The 15,721-nt window shown below is 41.5% G+C and overlaps 1 protein-coding gene across 1 annotated transcript in view; it reads right to left on the reverse strand.

Annotated features, from left to right (window-relative positions):
* The window catches only part of LOC143294690 (focal adhesion kinase 1-like), a 62,442-nt gene that overhangs the window by 35,600 nt on the left and 11,121 nt on the right, over positions 1 to 15,721 (reverse strand). The window contains 10 exon segments of the mRNA XM_076606086.1: positions 3,773 to 3,808; positions 7,900 to 7,956; positions 9,897 to 9,937; positions 10,728 to 10,758; positions 11,495 to 11,667; positions 11,669 to 11,709; positions 12,332 to 12,409; positions 13,818 to 13,958; positions 14,825 to 14,942; positions 15,623 to 15,702. Coding sequence (XP_076462201.1) covers positions 3,773 to 3,808; positions 7,900 to 7,956; positions 9,897 to 9,937; positions 10,728 to 10,758; positions 11,495 to 11,667; positions 11,669 to 11,709; positions 12,332 to 12,409; positions 13,818 to 13,958; positions 14,825 to 14,942; positions 15,623 to 15,702 — 796 coding nt within the window.

The following is a 15,721-nucleotide window of genomic DNA, read 5'->3' on the forward strand; positions in this document are numbered from 1 at the left end:
ACAACCACATGTACACCCATGTCGTTGTTTTTTTCAAAGCTGGTTTGCTTTAAAAATGATCTGTTGTGTCATATGTTTTGTTATGCCCTTTTCTAACACACCTTTGGTGCACTCATTAGTGAATCATCCCACTGCCATCCCTAAATAAATAAATCAAAAAAGAGAATGAAAAAAAAAGTGACAGAAAGGTAAGCAGAAAGATGTGGAATAAGATATATATCAAGATATTTTATACATATATTTGCTTTTAACTTGTTAAGCTGGCTAGTGCATGCTGTTAACATGAGTTTTTAACTAACTGGATGTCTCCAAGTCTAATCATGCTTTAGTTCTTTCATCATATTCACAGTTGGTGAACATTTTCTTTCAAAAAAAGTTTCACATAGTATTGCTCACCTAGTAGGTTAACTAACACAATGAACAGAAATTTATTATTAAAAAAAACACAAAAAAACAACAACACATACACATAAAAACAGTCCAAGTTTGATATCAACAAAAAGATTATTTCAAAAATAATTCTTTCATCATATTCACAGTTGGTGAACATTTTCTTTCAAAAAAGTTTCACATAGTATTGCTCACCTAGTAGGTTAACAAACACAATGAACAGAAATTTATTATGAAAAACAACAACACATACACATAAAAACAGTCCAAGTTTGATATCAACAAAAAGATTATTTCAAAAACTACTTAAATACCAAGGAGAAAAAGTACACGTGAAACAAGAAAAAACAGAAAAAAAAGAAAAAAAGTGGCAAATCAGTCCAAAGAAGCACAGGTGAGGCTTGTTTAGTTAGTGAAACAGAAAATACGAGTCAGAATACTGGTGACTATCACTGGTGAATCACACTTGTCAAGTTACAAGTAAAGCCCTAAGCTCCTCCCCACTACCCCACCCCCACCCCGAGTCAATCCGTCACTACCCCACCACCACCACCACCATGAGTCAATCCATCACTACCCCACCACCACCTGGAGTCAATCCGTCACTACCCCACCACCCTCCCTGGAGTCAATCCATCACTACCCCACCACCACCACCATCCGTAGTCAATCCATCACTACCCCACCACCACCACCACCTGGAGTCAATCCATCACTACCCAACCACCACCACCACCCAGAGTCAATCCATCACTACCCCACCCTCACCTGGAGTCAATCCATCACTAACCCACCCCCACCCAGAGTCAATCCATCACTCCCCCACCCCCACCGGGAGTCAATCCATCACTCCCCCACCACCACCCCCATCTGGAGTCAATCTGTCACTACCCCACCCTCACCCGGAGTCAATCCATCACTACCCCACCACCACCACCACCTGGAGTCAATCCATCACTACCCCACCACCCCCACCTGGAGTCAATCCATCACTACCCCACCACCCCCACCTGGAGTCAATCCGTCACTACCCCACCACCACCACCACCCAGAGTCAATCCATCACTAACCCACCACCACCCCCACCGGGAGTCAATCCATCACTACCCCACCACCCCCACCTGGAGTCAATCCGTCACTACCCCCACCCCCCACCTCAAGTCAATCCGTCACTACCCCAACACCACCCCCACCCCGAGTCAATCCGTCACTACCCCAACACCACCCCCACCCCGAGTCAATCCGTCACTACCCCAACACCACCCCCACCCCGAGTCAATCCGTCACTACCCCAACACCACCCCCACCCCGAGTCAATCCGTCACTACCCCGCCACCACCCCCACCTGGAGTCAATCCGTCACTACCCCAACACCACCCCCACCCAATCTGTCACTACCCCACCACCACCCCCACCTGGAATCAATCCATCACTACCCCACTACCACCCCCACCTGGAGTCAATTCGTCGCTACCCCAACACAAAGCCACACCTGGGATCAATCTGTCATTATCCTGAGCATAGTCAGTCCACAAGGAACTGTCCACGTCAAAAAAATCAGCTGTTTCCGGCCACTCTTCCATCTCTGGAGGACCCTCCAGACAATTTCAAGGACGACTATACACAACAGATACACACCATCTAAAGTTAAAGGAGACAGGTGTTACATAAAGCACAGCCATACCAGAAAAACACTTGTCGTCTAAGGCCAAGGAGACCTGTGTCACATAAAGCAAAGAAATACCAGAAAAAACAATTTCCATCTAAGACCAAAGAGACAGATGATATATTAAAGCACAGAAATATCAGAATAACACTTGGCGTCTCACAGAGAACGGGTTACATAATGCACAGAAATGCCAGGAAAAACCTGCGGGATCACGGAGAAAGGTGCTATATAATGCACAGAAATACCAGGAAGACAACTGCCATCTCAAGGAGTCAGGTGTTGTTTTAACATAATGCACAGAAGTACCAGGAAAGCACTTGCCATCTCAAGGAGACAGGTGTTATACATAATGTACAGAAATATCAGTATAACACTTGCCATTTCATTGGAAAAGGTGTTATATAATGCACAGAAATACCAGAAAAAAACACTTGCCATCAAAAGGAGACAGATGTTATATAATGCACATAAATACCAGGAAAAACCCTGCCGTCTGAAGAATTGTGTTACATTATATACAAAAATACCAGAGTAACAGTTGCCATCTCACAGAGAAATGTGTTAAATAATTCACAAAAATACCAGAAATACATTTGCCATCTCAAAGAGACATGTGTTACATAGTGCACAGAAATACCAGAAAAAGACTTATCTCACACCAAGCTTGATGCCTTCTCACTATGAATGATTCTGAACCTACTCCAAATCAATACATGCAAAGCGTCAGAGAAAGAATCTGACCTACTCTTATCAATTCAATGCAAAGGGTCAGAGAAAGAATCTAAACCTACTCTAATCAATTCAATGCAAAGTGTCAGTGATTCTAAACTGACTCTAATCAATACAATGCAAAGTGTCTGGGAAAATTATAAACCTACTCTAATCAATACAATGCAAAATGTCCACGAAAGAATCCAAACCTACTCTACTCAATAAAACACTAAGTGTCAGAGAAAGAAATGCAAGCAGACCAGGTTTTACTACAACTACTATCATATCCAAAGACTAGAGTTAATGTTATTTGTTTATTGTTCTTCATTCTACAACTGATTAGATCAACCAAAATTGTTCTTCATTCTACAAATGATCTGATCAAACAAGATTCTTTTCTTTTTCTAATTCTTAAGTCAGCTCCATAATTAGTTATTCAGCAAACCTGTCAATAAGGTTTAGTGAAACTGAACAAAATCAATCACACTATTCAGCAAACCTGTCAATAAGGTTTAGTGAAACTGAACAAAATCAATCACACTATTCAGCAAACCTGTCAATAAGGTTTAGTGAAACTGAACAAAATCACTTCACTAAAACAAAATCAATCATTATTCAGCAAACCTGTCAATAAGGTTTAGTGAAACTGAACAAAATCAATCACTATTCAGCAAACCTGTCAATAAGGTTTAGTGAAACTGAACAAAATCAATCACTCTACATATACAAAAACACAAACACCACAGTTTTAAGGTCACCCAGACATATAAACATTTCCATCCTTTTTTTTTTCTCTGTCTTCTAGCATGTACCTTCCATGGCTGACAGCAAAAACTGTGGTCAGCAAGGTGCTTACAGTGACAGGACAAAACTAGGGTCAGTATACAGCAGAGAGTGAGAAAGGAGATATCGTCAGTGTGCAGATAGATTATCAATGCACCCTCCACAGACCACTACATCAGTCAAAGTCAGACAGACAGCCATGCCCACAGCCTCACTTACACTTCTCCCTGTTCAGGACACGAGAGTTTCGAACACCTAGATGGACAGGCATCACACCAAGGCGACTCAACACATGTCCTCACACACACATCAACAGACCTAGATGAGACAGGCATCAACACATGTCCTCACACACACATCAATAGACCTAGACGAGAAAGGCATCAACACGTCCTCACACACACACATGATTACACCAAGACAGGACAAGTATCAATACAGTCCAAACACACACACACACACACACACACACACACACACACACATACACACACATCATTACACCTAGACAGGACAAGCATCAATACATGCCCCCGCCCCGACACACACACACACACACATCATTACACCCAGATGAGAAAGGCACCAACACATGTCCACACACACACACATATCATTACACCTGGATGAGAAAGGCACCAACACATGTCCACACAAACACACACACATCATTACACCTTGATGAGAAAGGCACCAACACATGTCCACACACACACACACACACACACACACACACACCATTACGCCCAGATGGGAAAGGCACCAAAACATGTCTATACACACACACACACACACACACACACACACACACACACAATCAGCTGAACTCTGTAGCTCTGCGTGTCACACTCAGGTGTGTACTGGTGAACTGAGGATAATTCTAAAACAAAAACGAAAAGTAGTAACACACATCACAGTCAAGAAAAGGCAAAGGGAACATGAAATATCCAGAGAAAATCACATACGTACATGGGAACACTAAGCCATTAACACACACACACACACACACACACACACACACACACACAAGCATAAACCAATCCTGTGAAGAAAACCAACTATTGTCACATTTTCAAACATATGTATATATAATACATCCGCATACACACACCATTAACAAGGGGGGCTAAAGACATGCCTCATAATACTGAATACACCCACTGGGTAATAGTAATGGTTTACCGCATTTCCATGCATAATAACAAGCTAGAATGGGTTGGCAAGAAATACCTCACTGCTGATAAAATATGTGTATACAAAATACTTTCCAATACTTGATTCCTTCAATACATGTCCCACAAATCACCAACACTCAAAGCACAATGCAGAGGACTACATGAATGACTGACAGTACAGATGGGAGGACTGTTACAATGCTTTACAGCTGGATTTCTTCATTCTTTTCACCTCCTCACAAACACCACATTAAAAAAAAAAATTCCTGTTATTTCTCTCACCTATAATTATGCACACAAGTATGAATGTATGAAAATGTGCACACACGCACGCACGCACGCACGCATGCACACACACACACACACGCAAACACACACACACACGCAAACACACCTCACTGCTGATAAAATAAGTGTATACAAAATACTTTTCAATAATTGATTCCTTCAATACATGTCCCACAAATCACCAGCACTCAAAGCACAATGCAGGAGACTGCATGAATGATGGACAGTACAGAAGGGTGGCCTATCACAATGCTTTACAGCTGGATTTCTTCACTCTTTTCACCTCCTCACATACACCATTTAAAAAAAAAAATTCCTGTTATTTCTCTCACCTATAATTATGCACACAAGTATGAATGTATGAAAATGTGCACACACGCATGCACGCAAGCACGCACACATGCACGCACGTGCGCGCACACACACACACATGCGCACAAACACACACACACACACGCAAACACACACACACACACTACAATTGGGTGTAAAACAAAAAAAAGACAATACAAAAACAGAAAAAAGGTAGTTCAACAAATCAAACATGTTTTTTGTTGTTTTTTTTCAGTTTTTTTTTTAATTATATAAAGCAGCGAACACAAAGAACGAACAATAAAATGATAAATATTAACTCTAGTATATTGTTTTTGCTCCACAAAGAGCAGTGCAGTGTGCCACCAGTAACAATTATTCCTATCACAAAAGCACCGTCTCAACATTCACAATGAACGTGCCATCTCCTCTGACATTTTCTATTTTTAACCTCTTTCCTTCCCCCTCTCAGAATGAATTAAAATAAATCAACTAAAAGGGATATTCTATACCACTCCTGGGAGTACAGTCGACACTACCCTTCTTTTGCTGCTCATGTCCTGAAGAAACATTTTCAGTGCAACACATTAATCTTTATCGTGCGTACATTCTGCTCTTGGTCTTACTGGACCCTCCCCCCGATGTGCCCCCCTCCACACCCCCTTCTCCTGCCACACACCACTATTACCTCCCCCTGTCTCTGAACCAAACAGGAACAGTTCTTTCAGGAAACATGATAACCCCAGGCCTTCTCCTGTGCAACATGGTCATGTGATGGTCATGTGACAATACTACTATACCCCTCAATCCCCTTTCACACACACACACACACACACACACACAGAGCAAAAGGAGATCTTACGATTGCTAAAGTCCCCCTTCAAAACTACAAAAAAAAACCTCCCCTCTCACACACACCAACAGTAGAGGAAGAGAGGAAAAGGAAATCTTACCATTGCTATAGACCCCGACAATACCACTAACCCTCACCCCACCCCACCCCAATCCCCCTCAAACATACGTCAACAGTACAGGAAAAGAGGGAATGGAGATCTTACCAGTACCACTGGTATAGTACCCCAACAATACAACTAAACACACATGTCAACAATATTTTGTATTTGTATTTGTATTTCTTTTTATCACAACAGATTTCTCTGTGTGAAATTTGTGCTGCTCTCCTCAGGGAGAGCGCGTCGCTATACTACAGCGCCACCCATTTTTTTGTATTTTTTCCTGCAAGCAGTTTTATTTGTTTTTCCTATCGAAGTGGATTTTTCTACAGAATTTTGCCAGGAACAACCCTTTTGTTGCCATGGGTTCTTTTACGTGCGCTAAGTGCATGCTGCACACAAGACCTTGGTTTATTGTCTAATCCGAATGACAAGCGTCCAGACCACTACTCAAGGTCCAGTGGAGGGGGAGAAAATATCGGCGGCTGAGCCATGATTCAAACACATTCAGATTCTCTCGCTTCCAAGGCGAACGTGTTGCCTCTAGGCCATCACTCCAGAGCAAAAGGAAATCTTATCACTGCTCCAGACCCTTACAACTAACCCCCTCTCACACACATGTCGACAGTAAAGAAACAGGAAAAAGAGGTCTTATCATTGCTACAGCACCTCTACAATACAACTAACGCCCTCTCACACACATGTCGACAGTAAAGAAACAGGAAAAGGTCTTACCATTGCTACAGTACCCCTACAATACTACTAACCCCCTCACACACCTAACAGTAGAGGAACACAGGAAAAGGAGATCTTACCATTGCTACAGTTCCTCTGCAATACAACTAACCCCCTCTCACACACATGTCAACAGTAAAGCAACAGGAAAAGGAGGTCTTACCATTGCTACAGTTCCTCTGCAATAACACAAACCCCCTCACACACCTAACAGTAGAGGAACACAGGAAAAGGAGATCTTACCATTGCTACAGTTCCTCTGCAATAACACAAACCCCCTCACACACCTAACAGTAGAGGAACACAGGAAAAGGAGATCTTACCATTGCTACAGTTCCTCTGCAATAACACAAACCCCCTCACACACCTAACAGTAGAGGAACACAGGAAAAGGAGGTCTTACCATTGCTACAGTTCCTCTGCAATAACACAAACCCCCTCACACACCTAACAGTAGAGGAACACAGGAAAAGGAGGTCTTACCATTGCTACAGTTCCTCTGCAATAACACAAACCCCCTCACACACCTAACAGTAGAGGAACACAGGAAAAGGAGATCTTACCATTGCTACAGTTCCTCTGCAATAACACAAACCCCCTCACACACCTAACAGTAGAGGAACACAGGAAAAGGAGATCTTACCATTGCTACAGTTCCTCTGCAATAACACAAACCCCCTCACACACCTAACAGTAGAGGAACACAGGAAAAGGAGATCTTACCATTGCTATAGTACCTCTACAACTAACCCCCTCTCACACACATGTTGACAGTAAAGAAACAGGAAAAGGAGATGTTACCATTGCTACAGTACCTCTACAATACAACTAACCCCCTCTCACACACACAACAGTAGAGAAACAGAGGAAAAGGAGATCTTACCATCGGGCGTGCTATAGTCCCCCTCCTCTTCCACAATCTCTGCATAGTCGGAAATGCCTGGGGAGGTTGGGGGAAGGCAAGCGGCATTAGAACAGGAGACAGACAGGTCACAGGTCAACAGACAGGTCATAGGTCAACAGGGCACAGACAGGTCAGGACGGACAGCACTCCACTTCTTCGCCACACACCAAGCAAGTTCAGGGGTTAGGCTCTGGGTGGATGGGCAGAGGGAAAGAGGTGGTGTGTGTGCATATTGAAACATGTGTGCATGTTGAAACATGTGTGTATATCAAAGTGTAAGCATACTGAAACGTGTTTGGATATTGACACATGTGTGCATATTCAAACTTGTGAATAATGAAACCTGTGTGGCTATCAAAACAAGTGAGGATGATATTGAAAGATGTGTGGATATTGAAACCTGTGAAAGTGAAATGTGTGTGGATACTGAAATGTGTGGATACTGAAAAATGTTGATACTAAAACAAGCGTCCGCATACTGAAACGTGCATATTGAAATGTGTGGATATAAAAACCTATGGATACTGGAATGTGTGGATACTGAACGGTATGGTATGGGATGGGATGAGATGGCCAAGCGTGGCATAGCATGGTGTGGTGTGGCATGGTGTGGCATGGTTTGGTGTGGCATGGTGTGGCATGGTGTGGTGTGGCATGGTGTGGCATGGTGTGGAGTGGTGTGGGATGGGAATGGCGAAGCGTGGCATGGCAGGGTGTGCTGCGGTGTGGTGTGGCATGGTGTGGAGTGGTGTGGCACGGTGTGGTGTGGTGTGGCACGGTGTGGTGTGGCATGGCACTGCGTAGTGTGGTGTGGCACGGCACGTCATGGTGTTGTGTAATGATGTGCACCATGCAAAGAGCAGTGTAGAGTGGAGTAACATTGTGCTGTATGATTCACAATTATCTTCGACCAACAGTTTCTTCTGATTACCAACTCATTCCATTCCCCCACCTCCCACCCCTGTGCATACAAAATAAAACATTAAAAAAAAGTCCTCTACATAAGGAAATAAACAGCATAGGCACAGAAGAAACAGCAGCAGGAAGAGACAAATCATTCATCAGCTGAACATTCACAGCCAGAGGAGAAATGAAGCAGGAATACTGCAGCCTCCAGTACACAAAACAAGCATCCTTATCAAACGCCAGCATGCAGTTTGCTGATAAATAGGATTGGTCAATTCTGGTAATTGTATAAATATGGACCTTTATATTTATACATACAATGATAACATTTTTTCATATCTAATATACAAAGATTGCATGATCAATATAGCAGCAGGCTATGAAGAAATATATTTCATGTAAACAAATAAAAAGTAACTGTAAATAGCAGGACTCTAATATACAAGTTTGTGATCATACATGTGTGCATGTGTATGGAAGCATGTGTATGGATGTGTGTACATGTGTGTGTGATAAGGTGTATGTGTATGGATGTGTTGTGTGTGTCAGTGTCTGCGTATTTAGGTGAATGTGTATGGATGTGTGTGTATTAGTGTGTGTGTTTAGGTGATACATACATAGATGTATATGCGTATGTATAAATGGAATTGAGTGTATGCAGATATCAGAGAACAGGGCGAGTGAAGGAGGAACAGAGCGGGACAGTAATCAGGAAGCCAGACACACATTCAAACAAATCATCAGAAGTTCATTCGCCAGTACCCGCATCACAACATGAACATTGTAAAGAGAAGATACAAACACATTATCATGCCTTTCTGCCTTTTAAAACAAACCATTTCTTCACTTCAGATCTCCAGAAACAGCCAAGACCTTCATGCACGTTTGGAAACAAAGACACAAACAGCAAAATCTGAACTGTTGGTGACTCTACTAAAGAAAAAAATCAATCCTATGAACTGCATTCTGAAATTCCTGAAATGTATCCTCGGATTCAGCATTTCAAAACATGCACTTCTGGCAGCATTGTTTTCTTGAACAAAAGTGACACAGTATAATGCCATACTCACGTTCGTTGTGTGCAATGGCTTCATGTCTCAGTTTTCCAACACTGCAATCAAAGCAAACAGAAAACTAGAAGGCCAATATTAGTAATTCTGTCATTTCAGATACAGCACTACAGTCATCTAGACTGACAGTGTATTGGCTCTGTAATCCAGACACAACCATGTCACCAATTATCACTGCTTGCCAGTGAATGAGATCCACCTTTTTGGCCTTCTTCTAACAGATGAGTCACTGCTTGTCAGCAAAGGAGATCCACTTTTGTTGGCCTACTTTTGACACATGTCACTGCTAACCAATGAATAAGATCCACGTTTTTGCCTAAAAAAATGTGTCACTGCTTGCCAGTGAATAGATGCCAGATTCACCTTTTTCTGGGCTAGTTTTAGCATTTGTGTCAGTCTAACCTGGCTTCAGCAAATACAGACTGTTGTTTCTCACACATTCTTTCCCAGGGAAATTGATTCAGCATTCCTGCTGTTGTACCATCCAGACTTTTGTCTCTCAAACATTCAAGGAAAATGATTCAGTAGTCCCAGTGTTGTATTATCCAGACTTTTGTCTTTCACACATTCATTTCAAGGGAAATAATTCAGTATTCCCATTACTGTACTGTCCGGACGTTTGTCACTCACACATTCATTTCCAGCCAAACTGATGTGCACAAGTGAGTGTGTGTATGTGTGTGCATGCACACAGGTTTGAGACAGCTGTGAGCATGTAAAACCCACACATCAGCATTTCTAGTGCCTCACCATACATAAAGACTTCAGTATAAGACAAGAAATACTGACTTGGGGTGTGACATATAAGGTTACATCAGTTCAGGTACTCACCCTGGCTTGGGTATTCTTGGAATGGATTCATCTGTGACAAGAAAGAAATGCTGATTAAGAAACAAAACTACACTTAACAATCCACAATAAAAGCAACAAATATACATAACTTATCCTTGAAAACCATGCGCTCGAATTTTTTTTAATTTTTAATGATTATTACATGTTCAAGCAATTCATAGGTAGGCATATAAAAAATGAATATATATTTCTCATTTACGAAAACTCATTAAATCTTGATATATCCACAAAACTCAAAGCTGAAAGTGAGTTGCAACACATTTCTTCACTGAATGCCAGTAATCAGGATGGCATAAAATAACTGGTAAAAACTGTAAAGACATTTCAAGGTCAGTTGTTTTTAAGTCTTGAAGTGACAGCTTCACACTTTCACTCATTCCTTCACTCACACACACACACACACACACACACACATACACACACACGACACACACAACCACAAGCGCATGCACATACAAACACACATGAACGCACACAAACACACACACATAAGCACACGCATTAACATACATGCTTGCACACATGCATGCACACTCATGTAAGCATGCATGCACCAACACACAAACACACATACACACACACACACATACACACATACACATGTGCGTGGGAGGGGGGCATGGGGGAGGGGGGAATGGAGGAGGGGGCCAGGGAGGGGTTCAAGCCTGAATCTTCAACACCTTGGAACATAATCTCCCACCCTCTGCGCAATAAACAAGACTGTCACTCCCAGCACAGGAACCGACCTTTGCGTGTCCAGAGTGTCTTGGCCATGTTGTGGATCAGGCGACAGTAGCCGTCGATGAGGTCAGCCATGTCCTCCGCCGTGTCCAGACACACACAGGTGATGGTCAGTGGCTCCGTGGCCCCCGCAATCTTCAGCTGCAGGTGACCTTTGCCCTCCTCCCCACTGACCTGTTTGGATCGACTGCACCTGGTCAAACTCCGCCATGTGCGTTGGCTGCACACAGCCAGGGGACAGCACTCAGTTAACTTCTGGTTCGACATCACACCTCACGTAACACTGAGCTTAATTGTTGCTTCTGCAGTTTTTATGTAAAATGTACAGTATCAATATGCTTTCTGCATAAAGATTTGTGTTTCATAATCTATTAAAAATTTTTTTTTTTTAAAGTGATATGGCTAACATGTAGACAGACATAGATATACAGATACATATATAGAGAGAGACAGACAGACAGATATAGATATATACAGACATATGTATTGATTTTATTTAGAGAGAGAGAAAGAGACTGAAAGAGAGAGAGATACAGAGTGAGAGAGCGAGACAGAGAGAGAGAGATCATTATCTCAATCAATATAATAATAATCAAACAGGTCTTTTATATATATATATATATATATATATATATATATATATATATATATATATATATATATATATATATATATAATTATCATTATTATCACTGAAAAAGGATATAAACCTAAATCATGTTTTCCATCATAATATTGAAGGAGATAATGATCTATCTATCTATCTATCTATATCTATATATATATATATAAAGTAACCAACAGAAGCCTTGCGAATGAATACGATAAAGAACGTAACTTACAGAAGATGCTTTGCCGGTGAGATAGCTGATGCCCACATCAGGTCCTATCACTATCTCCACATCTATACTCCAGCCAGACTGAAACATTGACAACAACATCAACTTCACATATCTACCTCCACTGGAGGTGAGAAGCAAATTCTCTTTTTCTGTTTTTTCTTTGAACAAAATGTAATCTCTCTCTCTCTCTCTCTCTCACTTGCACACAAACACACACACACACAAAAAAAAAACAACATACAATGCACATGCACACACCACTACTTACTACGTCAAACAGGCTGCTTCTAACGGAAAAATCTTCACTAAAAAAATTCAAAAGGAATAGTTCAGTTCAGTTCAGTTCAGTTCAGGAGGAAGGTGGCAGAATGGTTAAGACGCTCAGCTGCCAATACAGAGAGTCCGTGAGGGTGTGGGTTCGATTCCCGCTCTCGCCCTTTCTCCTAAGTTTGACTGGAAAATCAAACTGAGCGTCTAGTCTTTCGGATGAGACGATAAACCGAGGTCCCGTGTGCAGCACGCACTTGGCGCACTGAAAAAGAACCCATGGCAACGAGAGTGTTGTCCTCTGGCGAAATTACGTAAAATGAAATCCCCTTTCATAGGTACACAAATATGTAAGCATGCACTCAAGGCCTGACTAAGCGCGTTGGGTTATGCTGCTGGTCAGGCATCTGCTCAACAGATGTGGTGTAGCGTGTATGGATTTGTCCGAACGCAGTGACGCCTCCTTGAGAAAGTGAAACTGAAAGTGAAACTGAAACACATCAGTTCAGTTCAGTTAAACAAGGTGTCACAGCAATCCGACAAATCTATATGATATATACGCAACCCCACATCTGTTTATATATTGTGATATTGGATTTAAGTAATCTGATGTTGGATTGAAGTATTATGATATAACAAATGCATTGTTTTAGTACTGTGGTGTATGATAAGTATGCTGAATTAAGTGTAGTCTGTGATGACTGTGTGTGTGAATAACTATAAATTAGTGCTTGAGTGTTTTGGTTGGTTGTCTGTACATGGCTCTGCAAGTAAAATATACTCTTTTTTTTTGTAGTGTTTATATGCTGGTTATAAATGTTAGTTTTTACATAGTACAGAACTTATTGAGCCTGCCTTACATGGGAAGGTGCTTTATAAATCATATTATCATCATTATTAATATTATTATTTTTACAGTACACATACATATACACACCCTGACAGTACACGTACACACACACACACACACACATTGACAGTACGCACACATACACTCCTCTGACAGCACACACACACACACACACACACACACACACACACACACCCTGACAGCACATATACACACACACACACACACACTCACCATGACAGTACACACAAACACACACACACACACTCACCATGACAGTACACACACACACACACACACACACACACACACATAGTATAACACAAACATACCCTGACAGTGCACACACATACATCCTGGTTGACTTACCCCCAAGGCACAGTTGAACCTCTCCTGGTTGAAGTTGCAGACAGTGAACAGGGTCTCAAAGAACTTGTACACACACTCTGACTCACTCAGCTGGGCATACTGACGGAAATTGTTCTGGATCAACTTCCGCAGGGCTTTCGGCTGCACACACATGTAACATATTTCATAAATTGTTCTGGATCAACTTCCGCGAGGCTTTTGGCTGCACACATATGGAAAACATTAAAGAAACTGTTCTGGATCAACGTGCACAAGGCTTTGGCTGCACACACATGTAACATGTCATATACATTTTTCTGGATCAACTTCCACAAGGCTTTGAGCTATACACATGTAACCTATCAAATAAATTGTTATGGATCAACTTCTGCAAGGCTTTTGACTGCACACACATATGTAAAACATTATTTAAATGTTTTGGATCAACTTGCGCAAGTGTTCGGCTGCACACACATGTAACATATCATATAAATTGTTCTGGATCAACTTGCGCAAGGCTCTGGGCTGCACAAATATGGAAAACATATCTATCGTTCTGTATCAATTTGCAGAAGGCTTTGAACTGCACATATATGTAAAACATTAAATCAACTGTTCTGGATCAACTTGCAAAAGGCTTTCAGCTGCACACATATGTAAAACAGCATGTAAAATGTTCTGGATCAACTTTCGTGACGCTTTTGGCTGCACGCATATGCAAAATATCATATGCACATCATATTCTACTGTAGTGCATGGTGTATAAAAGGATACTTTGCATGATATAAATGCTGAGCTGGGAGACTAGACTAGAGAAATGACAGTTTCAATATAGTCACCTCCCTGATGTACACTAGTCATCAAAAATCATAGAATGTAGTTCACAAAACACTGTATTTTTAATAACATTTTGGAGAATTACAGCTGCTGTTGATAACTAGACAAATGCACACTAGTATTTTAAGGGAAAAAAACTTCTGTCAATCTAGGTCAGTATCACCATAATCCTTGTTCATATTTTTGCTCACCTTCATACTGTCAATGATGTTTTTGGGCAGGAAGCGTTTCAAACCCACTTCTTTCTCCAAGTATTCAAAATTAGATTTCTTGTCTAGAGCAACCTGAGGCATGTCCTTGAAGAATCTCCTGTAACCAAAAACAAATTCGTCTGGGAACTGACTTTATGCTTTAGTACTTTGAAAGCTCAGTCTGTATCTTCTATATCTGAATGTGTATGTGCACATGTGAATACATGTGTGCATGTGTATGCATGTGCACATGCACAATCATGTGTATATGTATGGATGCCAGCACTCCCATTTGAAAATGTGTGTCCACATGTGCAAGCATTCTTGCATGAGCACAGCTACTAAACCTGAACTTTTCACACAGAAACAAGGCACAGCCAGTGACAAATGAATGACACAATGCAGTATCCCCTCCACAGACCTACTAGCCTGTAAAGATGGCATACTGACACAATACTCTATCCACTCAAAAGATCTAGAAGCACGTAAAGTTAACATTCTGACACAATACACTATCCACCCAACAGACCTAAAGCATGTAAAGACAGCATGCTGACACAATACACTATCCACTCAACAGACCTAAAGCATGTAAAGACAGCATGCTGACACAATACACTATCCACCCAACAGACTTAAAACATTTAAAAATGATATTCTGACAATTGCACTCTCCACTCCACAGACCTAGAAGCACGTAAAGTTAACATTCTGACAAAATACACTATACACTCAGACTCCACAGACATAGAGCCTGTGAAAATGGCAGACTAACCTCGACAAAGATGACCTACTTACCTCATCTCAATACAGCCCAGTCTGATGGCCACATCCAGGTCAACATGCTCCGCAAGGTCACACATGTAGTCTGACCTCACCTGCACATATGACCTCATC

The sequence above is a fragment of the Babylonia areolata genome, chromosome 20, assembly GCF_041734735.1.
Source record: "Babylonia areolata isolate BAREFJ2019XMU chromosome 20, ASM4173473v1, whole genome shotgun sequence".
Taxonomy (NCBI): domain Eukaryota; kingdom Metazoa; phylum Mollusca; class Gastropoda; order Neogastropoda; family Buccinidae; genus Babylonia; species Babylonia areolata.